The sequence below is a fragment of the Peromyscus leucopus genome, chromosome 9 (genome assembly GCF_004664715.2).
Source record: "Peromyscus leucopus breed LL Stock chromosome 9, UCI_PerLeu_2.1, whole genome shotgun sequence".
In the NCBI taxonomy this organism is placed as follows: Eukaryota; Metazoa; Chordata; class Mammalia; order Rodentia; family Cricetidae; genus Peromyscus; species Peromyscus leucopus.
Window position 1 is genome coordinate 50912427 of NC_051070.1, and position 19129 is coordinate 50931555.

Consider the following 19129-nt stretch of genomic DNA (forward strand, 5'->3'; position numbering starts at 1 on the left):
ATAGGAAGTGCCTTTTTACAGGGTGAAGCATTGTGGGTAGTTTAGCTGGACCAGACTGTTTTAACGTACCAAGACTCCCTGCCGTAATCCAAAGATACCACCCTGGCTTGGTGACCTTCAAGATGAGCTCCCACATGCTGTCTCTCTGCTCCCCAGGTTTGCCCATCAGTTCCTAGATCCAGGCACCTATGTGTTTCAAGACAACGGAAAGCCCGAGAATATCGCAGTGGTGCTGGTGAAGGAGGAGGGGGCAGCTTGTGGTGCTGGCCTGTCCCCTGTGCAGCCCTCTTCTCCGTATCAGCTTGGCAGGCTTGGGGTCCTCAGGCACAGCATGCTGACCCTAGGCCCAGACTGGGCAGTGATCACAGGTACCGATTCAGACATGATGGCCAGGACGGAAGGTCCGGAACGGGGCCTGACGGCAGGGCTGTGGTGTGAGCCAGCTCTTCTGTGATTCTGGATACAGCCCCACAGATGACTCTTGGCCTTGAGTGAGGGTGTCAGTTGTACATAGTGGCATCCCAATTTCCCCCATTTGGAGTGGACTTTCTCATCCTCCCTTTCTGCACCCCTGAGTCCGTTGGTCTCAGCAGGACTATGATTGGAGTCAGGATAGAAGAGGTCCCACAGAGTTTTGATTGTGGCCTTCTCACCCTCATTCCTGCTTGTCCCCATCAGTCACAATCTGAGCTCTCTGGGTTGGGTCTTGAGACCAGGAGAAACCTAGCCCTGCGCATTGCTAGGGGAGACTGCCCTGTCACTGCTGAGGCTGGCCAGGGGATGATGCCTGAGGACCTAACACAAAGCCCTTCCTATTCCAACTCTCAGGGGTGCTACTGGCTGCTGGCTTGGCAACAGCTCTGCTCACTGGCCTTGGCCTACTTCTGAAACCAGCTGTGCCCCAGGCCTGCCCCACAAAGTCTTGGGGATCCCAGTGGAGAAGCGTGGGGCAGCCTCCTCCTCCTGCTGTGCATGTGACTCCCAGGGACAAGTGAGTTCTTCCACTATGCATCTGCATTAAACCAGCCCCACCTAGGGGCTGCTGTAAACACCACTTGTCCCTCCTAAGAGCCGGGCACTGCCGAGCTTTGCCCTGGTCCTGTGGACTCTGGGCAGAGTACCTTCCAGTGACCTATGAGGGCCCCTCCGGATGGATTCAGCACATGTGTGTCTACATGCTGAAGTCAGATCTTTCTTCCAGCCTCCTGTCCTACGAAGACCTTGAAGAAGCTGATTCTAGGGAGAAGGACATGACTCGGGGTGCAGGTACCTTGTTGGCTTGCAGCAAGTTCCCTTCTCTCTCCCCACATTTCAACACCTTCACCAGGCATACCCTCTGGGTATGGTGCTTCATGTGTCTACAGCACCAACAGGCTGTAAGATACTTCATTCATTCATCTGATCCTCCCGTTCGTACTAACAAGGGAGCGCTTCCAGGTGTTGTCTCTATTTTACAAGTAGAAAGACTTAGGGTAAGAAATATGAGTCCTCTTGGAGGTCCTCAGCCAGTATGGTGTACAGAGACAGTGGCCCTGGGTTTGAGGCAAGACTCTCCAATTGTTACTATGTTAGTCCGTTCTTCTACAGTCAAGGACAATTCTCTCACTGCCCCAGCTCAGCTCAGGGGCAGGAAGGAGAAATGCTCTCATTCTAAGGGGAGCGTGACCATCAGTTTCTCTTAGAGTTCAGGACTTCCCATCGTAGTCTTCCATTTTCCTCCATCACAACTCTTAGCAGCAACTGTGAGCAGGTATTGTTAGCAGGAGGGCATTGCAAAGAAACTTCTGGAAGGAGACCTTTCCTCTACTTGGCATTCCACTTCCTCCATGGATTTGGCAAAGCCATCCTTATGGGCTTGAGGTGTTTCTCATGGTGATTTCCATTTGCTTTACACACTTCTTAGCTATTTGTATGATCTCCTTGAATGAAAGTCTAGTTGAATCCCTTGCTTATTTTGAATCAGGTTATTGTTCACCTAGGTTTAGGACTTCTCTATGTGTTCTAGACATTAATCAGTAATCACTTATGTGACTTGAAAACATTTTCTGCAAATCTCTAGGTTGCCCTTTCAATCTGTTTATAATGTCTTTTTTCACTGAAGAGATACTGGTGGGTCCTAGGAGACATGCAAAGATGGCTGAGACACCGACTATTCTATCACTGACCTGAGCGCCCAGCCACCAACATCTTTGAGATATAATTATTTCAGGTTATATGATGTCCATACTGTATTTTTCCTTATTACTGCCTCCAATTCTGATATTGGATCAAGGACAAATCCAATATTATGAAGGATTTGTGCTGTTTTTTTTTTCTTCCTGAGGGTTTTGTGTAGGTTCTACATTCAGGTTTTTGGTCCATTTTGCTTTACTTCTGGAAGTGGTGTTAGGTAGGGACTCAATGATTCCTTGACACGTGCACATCCAGTTTTTCTAGAACCATTTATTTAAAAAAAAAACAACTGTCTATTCCCTCTGAGTGTTCTTGGAACCTTTGCTAAAATCATATGACCAAAGACGCAAAGATTTCCTTCTGGACTCTTGGTCTCCTTGCTGGTTATGAGTCTGTCTGGTCCTCCTGTTCTTCCCGAGTCAGTCTTGCTAGGTTTCCTGCTTCAAGCAGATGCTCCATTGCAGCTTAGTCACCTGCTTTTCTGCCTCAGACCTGTCATCGTACTCTTAGAATCCTTTTGTTTTCTGAAGAATTAGTGATAATGTCCCCATTTTCACTTCTGATTTTAGGAATCTGTGTCTTCATTGATTCTTTAAACACACACACACACACACACACACACACACACACACACACACGCACACACACACACACACGTGTTGCTCTTTTCAGTGAATGAACTTCTAATTGACTTCCTCTATTGCCTTTCTAGTGTTCGTTTCAAATGCCTCTGCTCTCCACACCTGAACTACGCCCTCCGTTGCCTACAGTTTTTGGCTTGTCCCCCACAGTCCTCTCCTTCTACCACTCACTGCCTCCCTTGGCTGTCTACAACTCCAGGGCTATGGCAGGTTGGCCTCAGGCTCTCTGATTCGTGTGACCGATTGTTCCTTGTTGACAAGCTCTCAAGGTAGCTAAGTCTTTCTTTACACTTCCTCAGCCTACATCACTGAAAGTGGGCGATGAAAGGCTACTTGGGAAAAAAAGTGTTTTTATTGAACCTGATGCCATGTCACCGAGGGAGGCAACGCAGAAGTGTGTCGCCCATTGACTCTCCAGTCTTAAACATTAGATTCTGTCTCAAGATGGCTCCCAGCCATATAGCCATCTCCTGCATGGAGAATGGCAAAATGCTATGGAGTTCCTCACTGCTCACCACCCACCCACCACACTGGAGGAACTGCTGTCTCACCAGAACCCCCACTGGATTCGAGGCTTAGAGAGAACGGTGGGTTTGTCCCGTGGGTGGGACTGTCCATCTCTTCTCGCTGGAGCCACCAGGACCACCTTCAGGAGGAGGTGTCTGTTTCCCCTCCTCCACCTGGAAGCATGCAGATGGAGCCGGGTGCACTTTGCTCTTTTTCTCTGCACCGTCCTTCTGTTTTCCTGCACGTTGTGGCTGTCCCGTGACACCATGTGATTTTCAATGCTCTTTCCAAAATTTCTCTCTTTGGAATCGACACCATTCTTTGCTCTCCTGACTCATTTCACTCACCATGTCACCAGAAGGCAGTCTCTAATCTTCCATCTTACCCTGGAGGTCTCTAAGTACCTCTTAAATTATACAGAAAGAAGAGAATAAATATAATCAAAGTTACAACAGCATAAACTTTTAGCCAAATAATTTTTAATGTATTGGTCTCTTAAATGAGACTCAAAGTTAACTAGAAAGATTTTCCCACACTTTGGAGACTCTCCAGTTCATACACTGGAGATTTTAAATATGGAGTCATGAACAATTGTTACAATAAATACCAGCTTCTCCAAATGACTCCTTGCTAATCATTAAAGTCTTCATTTTTCTCTTTATTTTCAAGTTACTCTCTAGCTTCAAGCTACTATCCAGCGTCCTTTCATGTCCCCTTCAAGGCTTCTGCGAGTATTTCTATATAGCAGATCCCATGGTGACAGACACCCTCTGCTTCTGATTCTCTGGGGATTCCATCATTGCTCCCTCACTCTTGAAGACTAGTGCTTCTGGATGCAGCATCCTAGTCTTTCTTCAGTACTTGGCACACCGCAGTGGAAAGGGGCCTTTGTCATCCCATTTTCCCTCTTTCAGAGCCGAGTGGGTGGGAGGGAAGAGGTCTGGGGCCATGGAGAGCCACCATGGGACTTGTGAGTGTCCACAGGAGCCAAAGGCTGGGGAGGCAGCAACCTTGATGGAGCCACCCTGATTCTTTCCTTCCCGAAGTTGGCCTGGGTCACATTCCTTGCCAAATAAGTACTCAGTGAACTTAGTACTTGGTGCTGTGGGGGCACTCATGGTGAGGGTGCTGGCAAAAGTCCAGCTAGACACGAGTCATAAGAGCCGTGGTGTCAGAAGGGGTGAGCACAAAGCACCGTAGCTGTGAGAACACAGATGGTAGTGGGCGTGCAAGTGGAGGGGAGGAGAGGGCATAAAGCATCCGGCAAGGCTTCGGAGGACACCACACGGCTCCCCCAGGAAGGCTGAGTCAGCTATGATGCAATCAAAGCCCTTTAGATCACAGCCACACAGAATAGGTTCTCCCCCTACTTCTTACTACACATAAAGCCCTCAGTTTCCTTCCCATAAGGCCTCACTCTCCTTCTCTTCAGTGCTGACTGGGGTGGGAAGCAGCTGGCTTTCTCCCCCCCCTCCCCACCCGGTTCTCTGCTCATCCACAAATTTCACTCCAAGATCTCCCCTGACAGGGGAACCACCCCAGGCCCTGACCCTGGAGGACTTCAGTGTGCGCACACTCTATGACAAGCTGGAGGACCAGAGTCTGCACGTAGCAGCCCAGCTGAGTAGGCACAGGGAGGATGCATTGGCCTTCTACAGGGCGGCAAGCCAGCAGCTACAGGGACTCCAGGTCAGCCCCTCTTCTCCCTGGGCAACCACCCAGAAAGCCTGAACCCAAAGGACCCCACTACAAAGAGCTAACACGGCTCTGATTCTTCTAGGATTTTCTGCAGGGCACCAGCCTGACAGAACTTCCATCTCTGGTCAAGGATAAACACCCTGAGACATGGGTCAAAACCCGTAGGGAAACAGTCACTGGAGAGAGCGAGGAACCACAGGAAGCAAGAGCCAGTCACACTGCCTCATCTCGGACAGACTCCTGGCAGCTTGCTCCGGGTGAGAGGCGGGTGTGGTTGTGGAGGACCAGCAGTAGAGTCGCAGCATGAATACTCGCTGCCTGAGTGTGCAGCTCCACTTAGTCATCTCGTGTGGTGCTCAGCTGAGTCTCAGGAGACAGTACCAGGCCCCTCATTGTCTGAGGATGTGATTTACTGAGTGATCCAGATGACAGGGACACCACTGTTATGTACTGCAAGTATCATGAGGACTGCAGGTCCTGATGCTGGAGGACTGGTCTTGGGGAGGGAGTGGGAAATTCGGTCAGACATTCATCAGAAACCCGTCTCATTCCTGTCTGACCCCCTCATGGGGATTTGAGGCTTCTGTGGGCTTCTCTCTACACCAGTTCTTTCTTCTTGGGCTTCTGGTTAACATCTTGTCATCTCTGGCCAATGATTGAGAGGAGGGCCAAGAAAGCCTATTTGCCCTGAAAACTTCCTGAGACAAGCTGTAAAGCTGTGTCCAGATGGCCCCACCCACCCTGGATGCTTACTGACAGGGTGCATTAGGAGGCTAGATGAAGCTAATTGCCATCCTGGACCATCACATACTGCAAGGTGGAGGATTCAGGATTTTCCTTGACAGGGGACCATGCCCATGCCAAACAATGGGATATGAAGTTCCATCAAACAGGAAAGAAAGCAATTAATCTACCTTCAGAGGAAGTTTGCTCTATAGCCCAGGAAAAGCTCCTGGGTGGAATGTCATGCTGTCCCTGTCAAGCCCCAGGAGGCTACACAGGATATAGTGCCATTGAGTGTGGGGACAGAGGGAGATGTGTCTGTAGGGATGCATGGTGAGCACAGCTGGAGAGAGGAGAAGATGAAATAAGGGGAAGGAACCATAGAGAGATGTATATAAAGGATCGGCAGACCTGTGAATAGTTTATTGTTAAACACAAGTAAGAAATAGTTTGATATTCAGAGCAAAGAGATTATATGTACATTCATGCACAAAGCATCTCCACATGTGATCAAGGCTCTGTCCACAGCCTTGAGCACAGTAAGGTAACCATCTCACCAAGAGAGGGATTTTGTGTCGTGAAAGGGAAAAGACAATGGGAAGAGGAGTGGCATGTGCTTAGCCCCACATGTGGCTAGGAACTGAAGAACAGGGAAAGTGGGTATCAGGTGGTTCCCTGTGCTGGGCTGAGATGACTGCTGATGTTCTGCTGCTCTGTCTTCTTCCCTAGGCTGTACTCCAAGCATCTCTCCCTTGGGCTTCCAGCCAGAGCTTAGCAGAGCCATCACTGCCCTGGCATCAGCACTTTCTCGGGCACGAGAGCCACCTGTTGGGGCCAGCAGAAAGGTGAGAGGTCACTAGAAGCAACTGAATGCACTTGTATGAGCAGGACAGCTTGCCGGTCACCCTCGCTTTGTGGTGCTAAGTGGGACTCAAGAGCCTATGATGCATGCATATACCTGTGTGTGAGCAAAACCGACTGCCTTTGGGGCTAAGTGGGACTCAAGAACCTATGATGTGTGCATGTACCTATGTGTGAGCAAAACAGACTGCCTTTGGAACTAAGTGGGACCCATGAACCTATGATGCATGCATATGCCTGTATGTTAGCAAAACAGACTGCCGTTGGCGTTAAGTGGGACCCATGAACGTACGATGCATACACGTACCTGTGTGTGAGCAAAACAGACTGCCTTTAGAGGTAAGTGGGACCTATAGGTGTATCATGCATGCATAAACAATATATATACCAATAACCACATACATATGAATACTTATACACTCCCTGGGACCTTGTTCTCCCATCTGGCTGTAAACTCTAGTCAGAAACCCCAGGGCTCTGTTTGTGCTTGTTGACCACAACACTCTGTTCTTCCTAGGCCTCTAGCCAACATGATGAACAGTCTTCCTTCACCAGTCAGAGGGACTCACCTATGATGGGACAGCCTCCATTCAATGACCAGGAACCCCAGAGCACAAGGTGGGGTAGGACTGGCCTGATGGTCTATGTAGAGGCACCTCTAGGGACAACCTTTAGATCTTATATTGACTATGACCATCTTATATTTCACAACACAACTTGATTTGAAGCTTTAAGACATTCAAATCCAAATACAAGGTTTGGAGGTTCTTTATGCCCACCGAGGTCATCCATGTTTGTTATGGATGTTCACTGACTGACCTTTGAAACTGAGCCCACTTGGCTCTGGCAGAGCCCAGACTTCATGTTTCAGCCTACTAATTCTTCTTTTCACTATCATATCTACAGAGTTTTTCCATGGGGATCTCTCACTACCCTTCCCTTAGTCCCACCCAGGGGCTCTAATGAACTCATTTTCTTATGTAGACTGGATTTCTCTATCTGTTTGTTTATTATATGTATGGGGGAGGGTGTGTTGCATGTGTGCCATGGCGCATGCACAGAGGTCAGAGAACAACTTGTGGGAGACAGTTCTCTACTTCTACCATGAGGGTTTCAGGGACTGAAGTCAAATTGTTGGACTTGGTAGTAAGTACCCTTACCCACTGAACCATCTCACTGGCCCAATTTATCTATGTGCTTTGTATTTCCCTTCACCTGCTTTTAATGACCATGAGTGGTAAGGATTGTTGACTGCTGACATGTATATGTGATAAATTAATGCTTTATATGCTATCCAATTTAATTCTCACAACAACCATAAGGAGTAGATACTGCCACTACCTTTACTTTAAAGGTGAGGACACTGAGTCTCACAGAGGTTAAGTATCATGGATTTTGAGTGCATGAGTCTCAAGACCAAACATACTGAAGGTTACCCCAGTCTCCCCCTAGCCTTTCATGGAAGCCATGGTCAGCCTCCCTTTAAGAAGCACCCACTATTGAATTTCCTCAGTGAAGAGGCCTAGAAAGTGAACAAATAGCTAACATCTCCTACAGGCAGAGGGGAAAGAGTCCGGATTCGCCTTCTAATACAGTGGTTCTCAACCTGTGGGTTGCAACCCCTTTGGGGGTCAAGTGACCCTTTCATAGGGGTCACCTAAGACCATCAGAAAACACAGATATTTACATTATGATTCATAACAGTAGCAAAATTACAATTATGAAGTAGTAATGAAAATAATTTTATGGTTACGGGTCACCCACAACATGGGGGACTATATTAAAAGGTTACAGCATTAGTAAGATTGAGAACCACCACCCTAATATCATGGGACCTAGTCCTTAAGTAATAAAGGACACATAAGTGGAAGAAAAGCTAAGACTCTGGAGATTCAGATTCCTGGCTGGACTGTGCCTCAAGTGTTGTGCACTCTGAGCAAAAGCTTTCTCCAGTCAGTTGTCTTAGAGACTAGCAGGATAATCTTGTGCACAAGCACATATCCTTATCCTTGATGCAGGGCGCTATGAGGTGTGGTGACATGCATCTGTAATCCCAGCATTTTGGAGGCTGATAAAGGAGGAGATCATATTGAGTGTGAGACCAGCCTGAGCTACATAAAAACACCTTATCTTAAAATAAGAAAAAAATTCCTAAAGATGAAGTCAGAAAGAACTGGTCTGACAGTGCAAAAACCATAAGGCAGGGAATGTATGAACAAAAGAGAGAGCTCTAGTTTAAAGACATCTGCAAGATTCAGCAAAAGGCCAATGCCGATGGGATCGTTTGAGATGGGCATTTAAATAAAGGTGAGGTCTTAAATTGCCACAACGGGTGGAAGGTGTTCCTTGACAAAGACATCAGATGAGAAAGCTGAGGTGTGGCTCATAGGTGACCTTCCGAAAGGACCTCGGTTTTGTAGCTAGTCACCGCCCCTCTAGCAATGCCCAGAAAGAGATGTGGAATCTGGAGAGCATAATACTGCTGGAAGCTTGAGACCAATACAGGAGGAGGGAGGACACATAAAGACAGGGTAGGGTGTGTGACCATGTGTCAGTGTGATAACAGGGTCACAGTTCCCCTCCCAAGCCTGGAAGATTCACAGAGCAGAACCACCTCAGTCAGCCCTGGGCAGTAGTGAGCAATGGCTCTTGCTTCATGCAGTGCACACTGAGGTGGGCTGGTCTACTACTGCATGTGGAACTTCAAGGGGACCTTTCTTTTCCTCATCCACAGGCTCCAGCAGGCCCCAGAACCTCTCCAGATCCCCAAGCAGGACGTTAAAGGAAGGGATGCTCAGACCCTCAGTCCTGAGAAGGGGATCCTTGGGGCTGGACTCAGACATAGACCTGATATTGAGTTGCAGGTAGGTACAGCCCTGGAACTCAGCCCAAGTTCTCCACCCACCTTGCGCCCACCCAAGATTCTGTGTGTCCTTCTGTCTTTCCTCTCAACCCTGCTCATTACCTCGTCACTTTGCAAGTCTGGAAGACAGAAACCAAGCACAATTTTGGAGAAAAAGTGTCAAGAGGAGATAGTTTATGACCAGAGAATACTAGTCAGGAGCATCATCCATTTAACCAACATGTATTTAGTAACTGGCTATGGTATTCTCAAGGACAGGAAATGGAAGCCTATGAGACTTGAAAGAATTTCAGGCAATGAGATAAACATTTCAGCTTCCACATACAAGTTAGGTCATTGCCCTTTGTGTCTGATGTATTGTACTTCACACTATGTCCTCCAGTTGCAGCCATATGATGGAAACATTTTGTGGCTGGTAACTTTCATATATACATGTATAACATTGTATTTATTGATCTATCAGTGGATGCTTAGGTGGATGCTGTTCTCTTAATACCATGAATAATATTCAACAAACTCAAGAGTGTAAATGTGTTTTCCTTTTTTTTCTTTAAATTTTCTTCTTCTCTCATGCATTATATCTCAAACTCAGTTTCATGCCTCCCTCCTCTCCTCCCTGTCTCCCTCACTCCCCTTCCCACCAAATCCACTCCTCCTCTGTTTCCTTCAACAAAAAGAGCAGGCTTCCCAGGGATATCAATTAAACATGGTATAACAAATTACAATAGGCCTCATATCAAGGCTGGGTGAGACAACCCAGTAGGAGGGAAAGGGTCCCAAGCACAGGCAAGCGTTGGTGATACCTTTCTCTCCTACCGTTAGCAGTCCCATAAGAACACCAAGCTGTACAACCATAACACACATGCAGAACACCTAGATTATACATATAGAGGGTCTGTGATTGTCGCTTCAATCTTTGTGATACCCTGTGGGTCGTGCTTAGCTGATTCTGTGGACCATGTTCTCGTGATGTCCTCCTCCTCATCTCCTGCAAGGTTCTTCTGCTCTGCTTAGTGTTTGGCTGTGGGTCTCTGTATCTGCTTCCATCTGCTGCAGGGTGATGGCTTTCTGATGATAACTGGGTTGGGCACCTATTATAAGTATAGCAGAATATCATTAGGAATCATTTCATTGACCATTTTTTTGTTGTTGTTGACAATTGTGATTGGTTCTGTCCTGGGTCTCTTGGCTGTCCATCCTCTGTTCCTGATCATCCAGGCAGTGTCAGGCATAGACTCCCACTTGTGGCATGGGCCTCAGTTGGACCAGTCATTTGTTGGCCATTCCCACAAGTTCTGTGCCACCATTACCCCAGCACATCTTTCAGGCAGGACAGATTGTTGGTTGTAGGTTTTGTGGCTGGGTTGATGTCCCAGTCATACTGCTAGGAGCCCTGCCTGGCTATAGAAGATGGCCAGTTCAGGATCTGATTCCCCATTACTAAAAGACTTCACTAGTGTCACTCTTGTAGTTACAGGGAATTTCCACTGCACTGGTTTATACATCAATCCCAAATGCCCCCTAATTCCAGTTGTCTTTCCCAGTACTCTCTCTCTCCATACCCACCACCTATCCCTCCTGTTCCCATTCCCTACCCACCCCCAGTCCACCTGCAAAATCTCTTCTATTTCCCAGGGAGATCCATGTGTCTTCCTTTGAGCCTTCCTTGTTACTTAGCTTCTCCATGTCTGTGGACTTTAGCATGGTTATCCTTTTCTTAACAGCGAATGTCCACTTATAAGTGAGTACATATCATATTTGTCTTTCTGAGTCTGGGTTATCTCACTTAGTATGACTTTTTTTCTAGTTCCATTAATTTGCCTGCAAATTTCATGATGTCACTGTTTTTTAGCAAATAAGTAATACTCTATTGTGTAAATGGATCCATTTTCCTTATCCATTTTTCAGTTGAGGACATCTAGGTTGTTTCCCATTTCTAATTATTATTAATAAAGCTACTATGAGCATAGGTGAGTAAATCTCTTTGTGGTAGGATGGATTGTCTTTTGGGTATATGCTCAAGAGTGGTATAGCTGGGTCTTGAGGTAAATCAATTCCCAATTTTCTGAGGAACCGTCATACTGATTTCCATAGTGACTGCACAAGTTTGTATTCTTACTAGCAATGGAGGAATGTTCCCTTTGTTCCACATCCTTGTCAGCATGAGCTATCACTTATCAATCTTAGCCATTCTAACAGGTATAAGATGGAATCTCAAAGTAGTTTTGATTTGCATTTCCCTGATGTCTAAGGATATTGAACATTTCTTTAAGTGTTTCTCAGCAATTTTAGATTGCTCTGTTGAGAATTCTCTGTTTAGAGCTGTACCCCATTTTTAATTGAATTATTTGGTTTATTGATGTCTAGTTCCATGAGTTCTTTATTTTGGAAATTAGTCCTCTGTTAATGTGGAGTTGGTGAAAATCTTTTCCCATTCTGTGGGCTGCCATTTTGTCCTATTCATGGTGTCCTTTGCCTGACAGAAGCTTTTCAGTTTCACGAGGTCCCATTTATTGATTGTTGTTCTTAGTGCCTGTGCTATTGGTGTTCTGTTCAGGAAGCTGTTTCCTGTGCCAATGCATTCAAGGCTATTCCCCACTTTCTCTTCTATCAGGTTCAGTGTATCGAGTTTTATCCTGAAGTTTTGGACTTCACTTGGACTTGAGTTTTGTGCAGGGCAATAGATATAGATCTATTTGCATTCTTCCACATGCAGATATCCAGTTAGATGAGCACCATTTGTTGAAAATGCTTTCTTTTTTTTTTTTTTTTTTTCCCCATTGTGTATTTCTGGCTTCTTTATTAAAAAAAAAAAAAAAAAAAGTCAGGTGTCCGTAAGTGTGTGGATTTACATCTGGTGTAGGTGTTTTTCAAGAGACTGGTTTTGGTACCTTAGGATATATTCCCGAAAGTGGGATTGCTGGATCATATGGTGGATCCAGTTGGGAGTGGAGTTTTTTTTTTGTTGTTGTTGTTGTTGTTTGTTTTGTTTTTTTTTTTTTTTGTTGTTTTTTTTTTTTTTTTGAGGAGCCTCCAGAGTGTTTTCCATAATGGGTGAATTCATTGTCATTGCCACCAACTATGTATAAGACTTGCCTTTTCTCTGAGTCCTTCCCCGCAATGTAATTTTTGTCACTTTACGACAGCCATTCTCCCCTGGGTGAACTGTCTCATCAATGTACTTCCCCGATGATGGTGAACCTGTCCATTTCTTGCACTTCCCGTTTGAATGAACTACAGAGTTTGGGGTTGTGTTTGCTTGATGTTGTATTGAGTTCCTCATGTATTCAAGAAACTAAGTCTTTGTCACACCAACGATTTTCTGATTCTCTCCCCTGTGCTGGAGACTGCGTCCTCACTCTGTTGATGGCTCCTCTGCTATAAAGAAGCATGTCTGGGGCTTTGTTGAGTTGTTTTTGTTGCCCATGCTTCTGGGAGCATGTACAAAACCCTTAACCAAGTCTATGTCCTAAAGCATCCGCCGCCGCCGCCGCCGCCGCCATGTTTTCCTCTGCTGCTGTTACGGTTTCAGGCTACATTTAAGTTTCTGCTCTATTTTGAATTTCTTTTCTACGTTAAGGACAAGGAGCCCAGTGTGTTTCTTTTGTGTGTGGATATGCCGTTTTCCTTTCTCTGATATTTATTCTTTCTGCCTCTGTCAAAAAGCAATTGGCTTTAGGTACTTGAGTTATTTCTAGATTTTTTATTTTGTTTCTTTGGTCTGCTCATGGTTATGTCTGGTTTTAAAATTATTATTATTTTGTTTTTGAGATGATAATAGTTACATTTCACCCTTCTTTTTCCTCACTCCAGGCTCTCCCACGTACCCCTTCCTGCTCTCCTTCAAATTTATGTTCTCTTTTTCCATTGTTACTGCACACACACACACACACACACCTAAATATAACCTATTCAGTCCATATAATATTACTTGCATATATGTTTTCACTGGACAACCAATTGATGTGCTCTTTCCTTGAGAGGACCATCTCTCCAATTTCTAGCTGGGCTCTATAACTCTGCATTTTGATTGGTTGTGACTTTCTGTGGTAGTCTCTGTTGCAAAATTTTTTTGATGAGTGGTGAAGACTATACTTATCTACACAGACAAATGTCTACAGATATTTCTTAGTGATTATGATTTGGCTATCACTTTGTATATTTGAGGGAGAAGAACAGGAGTTGAGACAAGGTTCCATGTAACCTAGATAGCCTCAAACTTGTTGAGTAGCCAATGATACTCATGAACCCTGATTCTCCTGTATCTGCCTCCTAAGTGCAGGGGTTATAGATGTGTACCACCATGCCAGATTGTAGTATGTTTTATTATTTTTAATTTTTATTTTTATTATTATTTATTTACATGTATGGGTGTTTTGCTTGCATATTGTATGTGTACCACGTACATGCCTGGTATCTGCAGAGGTCAGGAGGTGTTTGGTAGCCTGAAATTAGAATTACAGGTGGTAGTGAGCTGCCATGTGATTTCTAGAAATTGAACCTGGGTCCTCTGCAAGAGTAACAAATGTTCTTAACTACTAAACTAATTCTCCAGTCCTGTGCTGTTTGTTTTAAAGTAAGGTATTGTAATGCTGCTGCTTCTGCTTCTCCCTCCTCCTCTCCTCTCCTCCTCCTCTCCTCCTTCTTCTCCTTCTCCTCTTCCTCCTCCTCCTCTCCTCCTCTTCTCCTCTTCCTCCTCCCCCTTTCCTCTCTTCTTCAATCTCTGGGTTACTTTGACTGTTCAGGGTCTTTTTTGACTCTATTCATGTTTTATGGGTGATGTTTTTATGTGTATATTTCTGTAAATATATTCACATAAGTGTATATTTATATGATAATAATCTCATTGGTATTTTGACAAAAAAATCATACACTGAATTAGTATTTTGCTTTGGAAAGTATGAACAATTTGTCAATGTTAATTTTTCTAATTCATTAACATGATCTCTCTCTCTCTCTCTCTCTCTGTCTTCTTCTGTGTCTCTGTGTGTGTGTGTGTGTGTGTGTCCATTCTCTTCTATTGTTTTCATTGATGCTTTTCAATTTTCATTATAATTGATCATTCATACACTTGGTTAAAATTATCTCTAGGTATTTGATTAATAGATATATGAATGCGATTTCTTTATATTTACATTTGGTTTTGTTTCCTCTCTGTGTGTGTGTATGTATTCTTGTGTGTGACTGCAGGTGCACAGGTGCCTTAGAACACAAGTGGAAGCCAGAAGACTTTAGTTACAGAAGGTTGTGAGCCACCATGTGGATGCTGGGAATTGAACTCCTTTGTCTGTTTTGAAGCAGCTTCTCACTCTGTAGCCAGGCTGGTCTTGAATGCACGGCAGTACTCTTGCTTCAGGATCCTGAGTTCTGGGATTACAGGCATAAACCATTATACCTGGCCTAGCTTCTTGTCTAGTATCCACTCAACAACAACTTTAGCCAAAATTCAGTAGCATGATCCGCTCTGTCAGGGAGCCTGAAACATTCTTTTCCAGGTGGGTAAACTGCCACACCTCCACCACATGGGTCCTGTTAGCAGCGCTTGATGATCCCTCAAAGCTGGGAAGAACACACAGGCCCTGGGTGATCTGCTATCCCTGGCCCCTAATTATCCCTTTCTCTAGCATCTTCTTCTACTTTCCCAAACAAATTCCATGCTGCCAAACTTAAGCTACTTCCCACAGCAACCCCAACATCTGTTTAGACACCATTTTTCACAGGTAACTTCTTACCTTGTGTGTCTGTCTGCAAACTCACAGATTTTCACTAATGGAGTCCCAAAATTGAACATTGCCTTAATACACTATAGGTGTTCAGCAAGGGTCTCTTCTCAGAATTAAAAAAGAAATTTTAATTTCACAAATAAGAATATTTTGCTCACATGTTTGTCTGTATACGACGTGCATACCTGTGTCCATGGGATTCAGAAGAGGGCATTGGATTACTTGTAACTGGCCTATGGACAGTTGTAAGCCACCACATGAGAGTTCTGGGAACTAAACCTAGGTCCTCTGAAAGAGCAGCAAGTGCTCTTAACTGCTGAGTCAATCTCTCCAGACCCTCACTAAGTATGTATTTATCGATGAGTGAATGAATGAAGAATGATGTATAGATGGGTAGGTAGAGTGGGAGTAGATATATGGGTGGGTAGATAGAAACACAGAGTGAAGTTTGAGAAGGTGAAAGGTTGGATAAATAAATAGACGGATGGCTGGATGGTAGATGGATATGTAAAGGGATGAAAAATGGATGAACAGTGGGTGAATTGATGGTGATTTGAGTGAATAGGCAAGGAGGGTGGGTGGGTGGATGGATGAATAGATGGATTGATGGATGGGTGCATGGACGAATGGCTAGATAGCTGGATCAACACTCTCTATACTCTCCCATGTCTCTGGCTTTTATAAAATGCTGTTCTCTTTTGCTTATGCTATCTTCCAATCCAGGTATCTCCTGTCCATTTTTAAATATTCAGTTAAATTTCCTCTCCCTGACTTCACTTTCAGGCTAGATGTCTTTTTTTGCTCCTGCAGCATAGCACATTTCTTTACCATAGTCTTTCCTGTAAATCTGGGTTGACTCATCAGGTTCTGAGATGCCTGGAGATGAGGCTCAGTGATCAAATGCTTTCCTAAAGAGCCTAGACTTAGTTCTTCAGCACCAAATGCAGTCACCTGCTGCTCTCAGTGGCACACATCTACTGCCCAGTCTACTGGGGTACCCAAGGAAGGATCTGTGGAACCAAAAAGTTCAAAGCCAGTCTTGGAAACATAACAAGGCTGAGCCCTAAATGAAAAAAAGAAAACAAATAATTTGTTCTGCATTCTAGAAAAAGACATGGCAGGTGGAAGAAGCTCTGGATGAGCTGAATGAGGAGTTCTTTTGGCTTAGTGCTCAAATCTTGGAGCTCCAGAAGGAGGATGACAAGCTGGACCGGCTCTGCCTAGGGGAAGACAACACCTCTGTGGTAAGCTAAGCCGCTGAGGACCTCAGCTCCTCCAGTGTCTACATGGGGATCTTGTGGGACCAGAGCCCCTTCCACAGAGATGAATTATGACCAGAACATCTAATAGCTATGGCTATATGCTGCCTTTTGGTGAGTGAGGAAGACCAAGGGTTGAGGCTACAGATGGGGAACCTACACCATGAAGTTGGGGGGGGGTGTCACTCTCTAAGGATATTCATAGCTAGAAAGACTGTTGCAGAAGTACAAGAAAGATAATAGAGATAGCTGTCCTACCAGGATCAGTGGAGGCAGAAAGCCAGCATGGGTCAATATGTAAAGGCACTGGCTGTGCAAACCGGTGGCTTGAGTGAATGTGATTCCTGGAACCCAGATGGTAGAAAGAAAGAAGGAACTGACTCCTACAAGTTGTCCTCTGATCTCCATCACATACAATAATAAGACATGTACGTACACACACATACACACACACACACACACACACACACACACACACACACACACACACAGGCCAGCCTTGGCTACATAGCAAGTACCAGACCAGCCTGGTATTCTGATTCAAAAGATTGTTTTTAGATGTTGTCTAGCCGACAGAGCCTGTTTTTGGTCCCAGAGACTCTCCATGATCTGTATCTTCTGGGTTGTCCCAGACTGTGGGCTTCCTGCAGAGCTTGGGTCTGGTTCCTCTCTGAGCTCCCTTCCTCTGCCTCAGTGGGCAGCTGTGAAGCTTGTTCCACCTGTGGAGTACCAGCTACAAGATGCTGCCCTCATCTTCAGCTACAGGGAATGACAAAAGATGACTTTGTGAGGACAAAGGGACAGGGGAGCTTCCTTCTTATGAAATAGTCACTAAAATATACCTAGAACAAACAGGTTGAGGCGAAGGGCTATAGTATGGATGAGGTTTAACTGTTCAGTAATTATTCCCAATGATTGATTACACCAACTGCATAGTGACTTGACTGTTGTCTTACTTTTGTATGGCAAAAAACTGGGCATGCTGTTTCCATGAATTGATGATGGGTCCTAGAAGAATCTCTAGATATATTTTTGAGAGTGAGGTGATGCTGGTATCCATAGAGCATCAGTATTACACAATGTAACAAAAGTGAGAGCTTTTGAAGGTCACTTTTCTTTGTTTTACATATGTCCTGTCCTAAAGGGCACACAGGCACTGATGCTGGAGGTACAAAGGATCCACCTGGCTCAGAGGATTGAGGACCTGGAGTGGGAACTGTCCCTGCTCCTCCAGACTTCCAATAGCAGCTCAAGAGCAGAAGGGAGCCGATCCAGCCACAGTGCTAGCCAGCAAGTTCCCGAGTCACCGTGGATGCAAAGGTGGCCACCTGTAGGATGTACCTTCTACACCAAGGACACAACTACATCCCCGTGTTAGGAAGGAATGGTTACCTGAGGCTGGGGGTCTATGCTGGCTTAGAGGTGCTTCTTTGTGGACACGCAAATTTCTGTCAGAAGCTGACCTCAGCATGTGCTAAATTCTGTTTTGGTCCTTTGGGGTGAGGGACAATAAAGTTACTTAGGATGAAGAAATCAGTGAATGCTCCCAGCATCCTGTCTGTAAAGCCATGTTTACAGTGTCCTATGGTCTGAGTTCATGCTGTTTAAAGGTTGCTTGGGTCACTGGGCTCAGGGCCAGAAGTGTTGTAGGTAAGGCTCTGGAGTGTAAGTACAAAAAGGCCTATCTACATCACACCTTCCTTCTTACATTTCTGATGAGTTTCTAATGTCCTAATGCACTTCCTGGAGGCCCACTTCCCATTCTGGCTACAGTGGCCTCCTGGATGTCAGAGAGTAGGTGCTATCCAAAGGCTGGGTCTGCTGAACCATACAAAGGCCTCCAATGCCAGAGACTCCTGAGGACAGAGTGACTGCCACACTGCAACTCTCAGCTCTCTGCCTCCTGAAAGTCCATTGTTGGTATCTTCTATGTTTTTTGAGACATCCCTTCATGGGCAGGGCCTCCTCCACTGTCCTGTCCTGTGTAGAGCCATATCACCCTAGACCTACACCAGAGGCATAAACCACCATCCATGCCCTCCTCTGTCTCTACCTGTATGTGATTCCCACATTAGTTATCTATGCTGTATGGACCCTCCTTCTGGATGAGTTCCTCAAAGCTGAGTGTGTCTTTCCTCTTTGGGGAGCTACACACACACACACACACACACACACACACACACACACACACACACACAGAAACACACACAGATGTTCACACACAACTACGGACATAGAGACAAACATAAACATATTTACAAACTCACATGCTCACACAGAAACTCACACTCAAGTGACACACAGAACCTGAATGAATGCAGTTGGTATAGGGCACCACCTCTAGGCAGGTTGGATCACTAAGTCACACCAGGAAGCCACACTGCTACATAGGGACAATACAAAATATATTCCTTATAATTCTGGCACTCGGACTGAGGCACAAGGATTATGAATTTGAGGGCAGCCTTGTTTACATAGCAAACTCAAGGATAATCTAATTCTGCTTAAAACCAAGGAGAAAAAGTGTAGAACCAGCACCAACACTGTGGATAAACCTGAACATAAGAAGAGACTTAAGGTTGAAGGACAGGAAGGAGGCTTTGGCCACAGCCCTTAGCAACAGGGTCAAGGAGAAGCTAGGCTGAGCCTGGCTTTGGCTGTGGAAGGAAGGGTCTTGGCTAG

General features: G+C 45.3%; 1 protein-coding gene across 1 annotated transcript in view; it reads left to right on the forward strand.

The window, feature by feature from the left end:
* The window catches only part of LOC119088440, a 20843-nt gene extending 2871 nt beyond the window's left edge, over nucleotides 1-17972 (forward strand). Inside the window, exons 6-15 of the mRNA XM_037208270.1 lie at nucleotides 157-368; nucleotides 829-991; nucleotides 1202-1266; nucleotides 4849-5009; nucleotides 5101-5275; nucleotides 6471-6586; nucleotides 7120-7220; nucleotides 9337-9466; nucleotides 16295-16432; nucleotides 17592-17972. Coding sequence (XP_037064165.1) covers nucleotides 157-368; nucleotides 829-991; nucleotides 1202-1266; nucleotides 4849-5009; nucleotides 5101-5275; nucleotides 6471-6586; nucleotides 7120-7220; nucleotides 9337-9466; nucleotides 16295-16432; nucleotides 17592-17825 — 1495 coding nt within the window. The 3' untranslated portion in view covers nucleotides 17826-17972. The remainder of the gene's footprint in view (nucleotides 1-156; nucleotides 369-828; nucleotides 992-1201; nucleotides 1267-4848; nucleotides 5010-5100; nucleotides 5276-6470; nucleotides 6587-7119; nucleotides 7221-9336; nucleotides 9467-16294; nucleotides 16433-17591) is intronic.
* The last annotated feature ends 1157 nt before the right edge of the window (nucleotides 17973-19129 follow it).